Source organism: Fundulus heteroclitus, chromosome 1, assembly GCF_011125445.2.
Source record: "Fundulus heteroclitus isolate FHET01 chromosome 1, MU-UCD_Fhet_4.1, whole genome shotgun sequence".
NCBI classification, from domain to species: Eukaryota; Metazoa; Chordata; class Actinopteri; order Cyprinodontiformes; family Fundulidae; genus Fundulus; species Fundulus heteroclitus.
Window position 1 is genome coordinate 32,791,127 of NC_046361.1, and position 9,471 is coordinate 32,800,597.

General features: G+C 41.6%; 1 protein-coding gene across 2 annotated transcripts; it reads left to right on the forward strand.

The window, feature by feature from the left end:
* si:dkey-190g6.2 (coenzyme Q-binding protein COQ10 homolog A, mitochondrial) lies at nucleotides 1-6,728 on the forward strand. Of its 2 annotated transcripts, XM_012875501.3 has the most exons (5): nucleotides 5-579; nucleotides 2,274-2,423; nucleotides 2,506-2,698; nucleotides 2,863-2,964; nucleotides 5,374-6,728. In XM_012875501.3, the coding sequence occupies exons 1-5, from the start codon at nucleotides 443-445 to the stop codon at nucleotides 5,539-5,541; spliced, it is 750 nt and encodes a 249-aa protein (XP_012730955.2). In that variant the 5' UTR covers nucleotides 5-442; the 3' UTR covers nucleotides 5,542-6,728. The 2 variants fall into 2 exon arrangements, with proteins under 2 accessions (XP_021178716.2, XP_012730955.2); XM_021323041.2 differs by lacking the exon at nucleotides 2,863-2,964 and having other exon boundaries at nucleotides 1-579.
* The last annotated feature ends 2,743 nt before the right edge of the window (nucleotides 6,729-9,471 follow it).

Sequence of the window (9,471 nt, forward strand, 5' to 3'; positions counted from 1 at the left end):
CCGTCACCGGCGTTTTACTCGGTAGCAGAAGGTCGTCAGCAGCTGGGCGGAATTTGTCAAAAAAGAACCAGGTGAAAACCAGATGAGCGAACCAGACTTCGCTGCAGGTTTTGCGCCGCGGACACACGGCGATGTGAGTGTAAGCGAAGGCGGAAAAGATCAGTGACGCGGCCTGACGTCGCGTTTTGTCGGGCTGTTATGAAACCACGCTAGCCGCCGTTAGCCGCAGACCAACCACCGTTCGTAGCCGGGGCTCGGCTCGCAGCTCTGAGAAGCGGCCGGTGACGCGGGCGGTCGGTGCCGTTAGCCGCGCTGACGTAAGAGAGTTTTCGGAACCGGAACTTTGACTCGCGGCGTCCTCTAAGCGGCGCGTTGGACCCGACGTTCCCGGAGCTCGGCTTCACAGATCCAGGATCGTCCGAGCGGAGAGTGGCTGGTTTTGATGGCAGCCACAGCCGGTGCCCGGAGGTTACCCATGGGTGTGCGGACGTTCAGTGACTTCCTCCAGATCGCCACCGTGGGCTCCCCTCGCTCCTGTCGTTCGGCTTTGCAGCGAGGATGCCTGAGACAGAACATCAGGTGAGGCTTTTCTGGAGGGAAATCTGGCTTCTGCTAAATAATGGTCAAATATTTGCCTAAAAAAAAAAAAAAAAAGTCACTCACTAGTGCTTGTGATATTTTTATGTAACTTTAGAGCAGTCAGCTTACTTATGTGAGTTATTCAGATAGCAGATACCTGAAAACACTAGATCTGCAGATATTCTTTATTTTGTGGTGTGTGTGTGTTTGTTTTTGTTTTGTTTTAAATGTGTTCTATTGGAAACTGTTTTGGCTTTTGCTATTTTTTTATGGCATGCAAAATCTGTGGGGTGTTGTCATTTAGCTTTTTCTCTACTTGTTGTACATTGTTGACAGGGCTGAGTATCATCTAGGATGAGCCGATTCGATACGATTCTTAATACATAGCTCACAATACGAAATGATTCTCGATATAGCTCAGAGTGGATTTGATTTGACTCCAGTATCGATATTTATTACTTTCAAATTAATGGCCAAAGTCATTCAATAAAAAAAAAAAACAGACAAATATTATATTTATGTTCAATTTATTGAACACTATTAACAGGAAAATAAAGTGCGTTTGGTTAAATGCATTTAACGTATCACAGAAACCAAAAATGTGCCCAAAATGTCTGATTTTTAGGGACGAAGGCGCTTCTAAAATCCTGTCAGCCATTCTGTAAATTCGTCTCACTTGCTCTTCCTCACTGTGAGCAGTAATGGCGCACTGTAATAACGCCCCCTAGGGGTTGGGAGGTATATCGAAATTGAAAGCCAGAACATCGATATTAAATCGTTTTTAAAAACATCGATATTAATCTTTGTAGCAATTTTTATGCACAGCCTAATTATTGATCTGTTGTAGATCTTTGAAATAACACGCAGGCCAGTAATTAAGACGGTTACAGCGTTTTAAAAGCCAACATTGATTTTTTTTTTTTGCCCGGTTGACATAGACTGATTACATTTAAACTGGTTAATTCTTTTAAATATATATTACCATGACACGTTCAGAGTGTTCTACCCTTTTTATATATACTGTTTACTTTCGCTTTCTCCTGCCTTGTAAGTGTCCCTTTTAAGTAAATGGCACTTTGATTTACTTTCTAATTCACTTATTTTAAGTTAGTTTGAAGTTACACAAGTGAAGCCTTTTCTAAGCTCCTTGTTTAAAGCAATTAGCAGCAAACACTTTGTTATATTTTCATTGTTTACAACGACAGGGCGGCCATCTTGTTTTATAAGCATATTTCGCAGCTTGTATTTAGTCGCAGTTTGGATTCAGGTCAACTCCTGGATGAAATGCTTGACGTTAAAGCAAGTTTTTTAAAATAATTTCTTTAGTTTCTTTTTGTGAAACCAAAAGTAGGGAGAGAAAAAAATAAGTTAATTGGATTTGGTATAATAAAATCAGAGATTTTATTTTTAGGCCATATCACCCAGCCTTTGGCCTGATAGTACATACGTGTTTAAAGCCTAGCAACACATCTGGTCAGCCTTGTTTTCATTTATTTTTTTTTCTGCTCTCTAGTTAAAAGCCAAACCCAGAAAATGCCAGCATTCCCCCGACGCTGACCTTTTTATTCCATTCTAGTCGAGCTCAATGAGTGCCTGCAGCTGGAAACTAGAACACAGGAGAGCATTTTGGTTGGTTTCTGTCCCCGGGCACCTCTTTGAATGCAGCCCACAGATCGTTTGCTTTCAACTTCCAGACACCTGTCATCCTGTGGCATTTTGATGACGAGAAGTCCCAAGGTGCTTTGCCTTCAAGAGGGGGACACGATGGCCGCTGCTCCCCAGAGCAGGAACTTCATCAGCCTCACCAACAAAAGGAAGGAGTACTCAGAGCGTCGAATACTTGGGTAATATGCCACTACGAGCGATCGCCGATTGTTTAAGATGAGGAAAAATGTGACTTCTTAACCACGGGATCCTTTCTGTCAGTTATTCCATGCAGGAAATGTATGAAGTGGTGGCCAACGTGGACGACTACAAGCACTTTGTGCCTTGGTGCACGAAGTCCCAGACCATCATGAGAAGGGCGGGACACGCGAAGGCCCAGCTGGAAGTGGGATTCCCTCCTGTGGTGGAGAGATACACGTCCATGATCACCAATGTTAGGCCTCATTTAGTCAAAGTAAGGATTACCTGGTGTGAATTATCTGCAATGATTCATCTCACTCACGTTATTGTCAGTCTGTCTGCAAACGTGCGACATCTAACTCTGGCTTAGATACCACGTTTAGCTGTGCTTGATATTTACAACGTTGGCAGCCACACATGTCTGCTCGTGTGTTTTAGGCCGTGTGCACAGATGGAAAGCTGTTCAATCACTTGGAGACAATATGGCGCTTTAGTCCTGGCATTCCCGGCTACCCTCGCACCTGCACTGTAGACTTTTCTGTAAGTATTTGGAAGCCTGGAGGTTGTTGACTGAGGGGGGGGGGGGGTCGTTGCTTTCTTTCTTTAAGCTGGTTAAAAAGATTGTTGGAGTTTTACAATAACTGTGGAGACTAGATTTAGTTTGTTCAGTAGCTGCTTTAGTCCATTGTATTAAAGGCGTGATTCATTTTTGCAGTTCCCTGAGGGACACCCCTGTGAGTTTTATTGAAGTTTGTTTGATTATAACTGCGTTATAAATAATTGGAATATTACTGAAAAGCTTATTTCTAGAATTCAATTCAAAAAGTCCAACTTTTTCATTACACACAGGGTACAATCAAGGCTTATTCCAGGTAACTTGGATGATAATGGCTCACAGCTAATGAAAAGCCAACATTCACTCTCTGAGAAAATTTCAGTATTACAGAAACCAATTAAACCGCGCTTCAGTGCTGAGATTCAATGGACGCGTCATGTACGACGCAACAAAAGGTCTCTGTTAAAGAAGCGGGCGATGTTCAGACGTGTTTGGATAAAACTGTTTGGGTCGAGGAAAGAAAAGTTGGTATTTAAAGGTGCAGGAGCGACAGGAAGAGCTGCAGTTCCACAGTGAAGTAAGACACATTCATGGGGGGTGGACTGGCTGGAGTCGACGCTTCATGGTTCTCCACACGCTGACCTAATCAGGACACCCGTCACATCCCAGTCCTGAGCCAGAGACACCTGGACCAGGGCGAAGGACAAGAAGGACCAGGCTGGTGCTCCAAAGTCCTGGGCACAGACTCCTCGCTTGAGGTCCAGTCTGTTTAACTCGGTTCCGCCATCTACCAGGAGCACTTCAAGCTTCCTTCTGCTGACCATCTTTATGAAGACACTGATTTCATTTTCCAGCAGCACTCAGTACCTGCCCACCTTTTTTAAAAGTACCAGTAGCTGTTTAAATGGCTATGGCACCACTGAACCTGATGGCTCAGCAAACTCTCATACACTAGAAGCTCGTAGAGAACCTGTGGAGATGAGATGGAGATCTCTACTAAAGGCACCAGAGATCTGGTCCTTTCCACGCTGCATTGATGCAGTAATTCATGCCACAGGAGCCCTGATCAACAACTGAGGCCAAATACTGGGCAATACTATCCAATAACAATACAAACCCAACAATAAAAATCCCTATTTTCCATCTTATAGAACTGGATGTTGGGTTTTTAAGGACGCAAACTAGCCACATTATTAGAAGTAAACAGTTGGATATAACCCTGTGTCCACTTTTTGAATTGAATTACTGAAATAATTCAAGTCTTTGATGGTATTATTGTTTATGGAGATTCCCCTGTACTGTGTTTTTTTTTTTTTTTTTTTTTTTTTTTTTATCTAATAACATTAAAGAAACGTATTTCTGGGAGCAGAAACGCCAGACCCCACTTGTTTCACATTTATAGCCTGTGTCCGAAATTAACTTCCTGATTCACCGGCCAAGTTGGCCGGCAGATGTAAAACTCAACCAGCAAAGCATTTTTTTTTACCGGCCAAAATAACTGCTGCTAAACATCTCCACATAATCCTGCGCTACTTAATTAGCCTGAGCTAAACGTCATTCACGCATCACATGTGCGAGTGTTTGTGTATGTACGAGTTAGACAAGCTGACAGCCGAAGAACATGAAGCATTCACCAAAACAACTGAAAAAGACTTATTTGGTATAAACATTTACACGCCATGACATGTGGCAGCTAGCCCTCTGAAATTAACTCGCCCTATAATGAGAATCAGACATACTTTAATGATCCCAGGGGGAAATTACTTTTGTTACATACTCCAGAGTACACACATTGTTATATATATATATATATATATATATATATATATATATATATATATATATATATATATATATATATATATATATATATATATATATATATATATATATAGATAGATAGATAGATAGATAGATAGATAGATAGATAGATAGATAGATATATACAGGACTGATTTCCTATGGCGCTCAGTGGTGCATCTGGGTACGGAAAATTTACTCTCACTTGGCGCCTGGCGAGTGTTAATTTCGGACCCCGTTTTTAGCGTTGGGATGCAGCGTTGAGGAGAATTAGAAGATGCTGGTTTGTTATAGCTGGGGATAATTACGAGGCAAAAACTTGCATCAAAATGAACCGAGACCCTGATTTGTGTGATGAATACAGCAGCCTCAGAGAAGACGGCGGGTTTTCTTGAAACATGAGGATCACTCTCGTGGTTTTTTGCGTTCTGATAGCTTCGGTTTGAGTCGAGGGCGACGCCTTCTTCTCATTCATCACCCAGCAGAACGTCTTGGTCGCGTCAAACCGTCAGCGGCGTATTTTCCATGACTCCTCCCCCCTCTCTCTCTCTCTGGCGTCTATAAAAAAGATGACTCCTCCGCTCTTTTCACAGATATCCTTTGAGTTCCGGTCCCTGCTCCACTCCCAGCTGGCCACCATGTTCTTCGACGAGGTGGTGAAGCAGAACGTGGCCGCCTTCGAGCGGCGAGCCTGCAAGATCTACGGCCCAGAGACGCGGATCCCACGGGAGCTGATGTTTCACGAGGTGCACCAGACGTGATCTCCGCGGCCGCACGTCTTCATCTGGCCTTAAAAACCCCACACCCACGTTCATCCCCGTCGCACACTCGGACCTGCATGACCCAACCGGCTCGCCCCCCCCTCCCCTCCACCAAATTCGATCTCCACTGCTGTATAGACATCACAGCGACAATGGACCCTAACTCCTTATGTCGGAAGTTCTGCCTCAAGTTTTCTCTCATTCCCCCCTCCTTCGGTCTGTCTGCTGTCCGTCTACCTCCAGTTTAGTTCTTGTTGAGCAGAACCCACCATTGCACTAGCTCCACGGCAGTGACAACTGTGTTTATGTTAACTAAACAGTAAATCATTACACAACATCGACTTTTAATTTAAAAACCACGCCCCTTTCTATGGTTTTACCGAGGCAACCGGACGCGGCATGAAAACATCAGCCGTCAGCCGATCTCACTATATTAAAGCGCATTGTTAGCCTTTTACCAATTTCAATATATTCATCTGAAAGAAGTGCAATGGCTTCAAGTTATTCTTTGTTTTTAATTTATTTTGCAGTAGATATTTGAGAACACTTGTTTTTGTTCCGGGCTTATTAAAGGTGCCATGTTTTGGGGGGACATCACGTGTTGTTGCTGTTACAGTGTTATAAAAAGTAATCTGCTTCATTAGTAGCCGACTGCAGTCTCAATCGATCGGGGGGGGAAAATGGCTTTAAACCTAGCTGCTGTGCTGTGCTGTGAGGATTGTATCATAACTTGGCCTCGTTATTTTATATTATGCCTTATTTAAAGGTCCAGCTGTAGAAAACACCAGCTCAGGTTGGTGGGAGCCAAAATCTTTGCACAGATTACCTGAACGGCGTCATGGAACATGCTGTAGTCTATTAAAAGCGCTAACGAGATAAAAAAAAAAGCTAATTTTCTAAGATCAAAATGCAACTATATTTGCCAAATTTTATTTTATCAAATCATATAAAAAGTGACAGGATGGGAAATTAAAATGCTATTAAACATAATCACGTCTTAAGGTGCTTTTTTTTTTTTTAAACACAAATAAATTGAAGTAAAATGATGCTAAAAATAAGAATGTTTCACACACAGCAAACGTAGTGTCCCTCGTTAGTCAATTGTATTCTGTCCATCTTCTGGAAATGATTAGGACCATGATATGAAACGTGCTGGTGAGCTGTAGAATAAAATGCTGCAAAACTTTTGTCCATGGCTTAAATGCTTGTTTCTTAGTGTCCCGATGAATGAAGCCGAGTAAAAAAAAAAAAACACAGATCTACTGAACTATCATGAGGTGACCTATTTTGACAGGTCAGCATTTTCACATAAAACCAGTGTGTTTAGTAGGCTTCTTTTAAAAAAAAAAAAAAAAAAACAACAACCAAATACATATTTATACCGGTGCATCTCCATACGTTGGAACATTGAAAATGTTATTTCACTAAAAGTGAAATTCAGGGTTCCTTTACACTGATATATTTGAAGTGTTTATATCTGTTAATTTTTTGATGATTGTGACCTTCAGCTAGCACTTTACATCAGACCAGGGGTCTGCAACCTGTAGCTCCAAAGCAAAAAAAGAGAGAAATGATTTGAAGTGTAGTAAGCACCCCCCCCCCCCCAAAAAAAAAGTTTTCATGCAATATTTGCACCCTTCCACAAAAAAAAGACACTAATAGTGTAAGGAATATTAATTTTATGACGTTTTTTTTTGTGTGTGTGTGGCTATGTTGACAGCTATGTGTGTTGTTGGTGTCATTTTCTCAAGAAAGAAAAAATGAAATGTCCCACTGAAGATGTGTTAAACCTAAAAATAAAAGTTTTGTTCTTTAATTTGATAACCGTAAAACAAATTTCTATAGAAGGTATCTTAAAAAAAAAAAAAAAAAAAAAAAAAAAGAAGCTACTTTTGTTTTGAAGAGTTGTGTTGCTTTTGTGGCCCTAAACAAATTCTGTTCAGCTGGACCGATGTAAAGGTTGCAGACCAATAAAAAAAGAAGGAAAAAAAAGATTTTTCATGCAAAAAAAGTGCATGAACTCAATAAAGGTGGAGCTTTTTTTGTGTTAATTATTGCATCAATGCGGCGTGGCACAGTGGGGATCAGCCGGGGGGGGGGGGGGGGGGGGTTCTGCTGAGGGAGCCGGTACCTTTCAGCAGTGTGGACGGGTACCAAGTCTTGCTGGAGAGTGACAGACTTCTCCATAAAGCGCGTCGCCAGAGGGAACCTATTAGCTCTATTGCATGGATTCTCTGGCCTTAATTCCAGAAAAAAAAGGTGTGCTTTCCTCTTAGCAGCAGTCCAGTCCGTTTTCCTCCTTGGTTCGGGTCAAACACCTCTGACGTCTCGGTTCTGAGTATGTCGGTGTAATGCTTTGCTTCACAAGCTGATCCCTGCAGCTTGTCCTCTTTCCATGAACGTGCTTGGATAGAGGCCTCAGACAGCTGACTTGTTTGGCAATGACCTTTTGGGACTTGGCATGGGGGGGGGGGGGCGACGGTCTGCTGGACAAACGTCAAGTCAGCAGCCTTTCCTGTGATTGTGTATCAAAATACATTTTGTTGTACTGCAAAAAGGGACCTAAAAGTAAGATTTTCTTAAAATTTGTATATTTTCCCTTGATTTGAGCAACTAAATAAGACTATTTGCCAGTGGAGTGAGTATTTCTACCCCTAAAATAAGATAATTAGATATCATGCACTTGAAATAAGATGATTGAGATGAAATGTTCTCATTTTAAGTGCAAAGCTCTTATTCCATTGACAAATAGTCTTATTTAGCTGCTCAAATCAAGGAAAAAAACACTAATTTCAAGAAAACTTTACTTATTTTTAGTTCCTTTTTGCAGTGTGGTCTTCTAGACTGAATTTTGGGCTGGATGGGAAGCATCAAAACTAATAGAAATATCTTAAAATCTATTACTGATGAATGTACATACTGTATGAGTCTAATTTCTTTCTTCAGTTAATTCATAGTTAAATGTTTTTGAGACGCGCCTGTACAGGGATGAGCCAAATCAGCTTGATTGTTCTGAAAGGTCATGACACCGATTACGTTAAGTCAACCGTGACATTTTGAGATCGAAATCCTTTTAAATCCTTTTTTTTTTTCTCTCTTTTTTGTCCACACGTAGCGGCTTTGATAGCTTTCCTCCACCTGCAGAGAAAATATTTAACTGGGTCCCTTTATTGCAAAAGCACAGCAGAGGCCCACGGCTGACCGGCAGGAAACCAGAGCGGGGTTCGGGTATGTGGGCCAGTTATTAATAAACGGTGCGTGTGAGAGGCGGCCATTCGTACAATCCCCACTGCACGATCAAAGCGGCACAGATCTGAATAAAGCCAACTGTAAACGCAAGAACCAGTCATGGGACGGGTCGTGTTTCATGAGGTTGTTGTTTGTGGGCTGTACCGTTGCAGGATTTTAAAGAGTTTAGTTGTTTAGAGCCGTGGGCCTCGAATCTATATTTGGTTGGAAACAAATTGCAGGAATCCTCGCTCAGTGTATGGAGTTTCAATTTCCTACGTCAAAAAAAAAAAAAAGTACAGTGAGTGCCTTCACAGTGCATGTATTCACAGCATTCACTGCAAAAAGGGAACTAAAAGGAAGTAATATTTTCTTGAAATGAGTATTTCTCTTTGATTTGAGCCGGTAAAAAAGATTATGTGCCAATGCAATGAGCATTTTGACCCCTAAAATAAGATGAGTTGTTCCTATTGTAAATGCTTATTCCATTGGTGGATTATTTAAACTTGCCTCGCTCAAATCAAGGACAAATACGGTCATTTCAAGAGCATTTTACATTTAGTTCCTTTTACAGTTTTGAGCGTTCTGTGCATTACACGTACATAAAGTAGGAAACTTAAAATAAGAATACCTGGCTTTAAAATGTTTTATATAGCCTGTACTAGAGCAAAAAAAAAAGTGGATCGAGGCAGATGAGCGTTC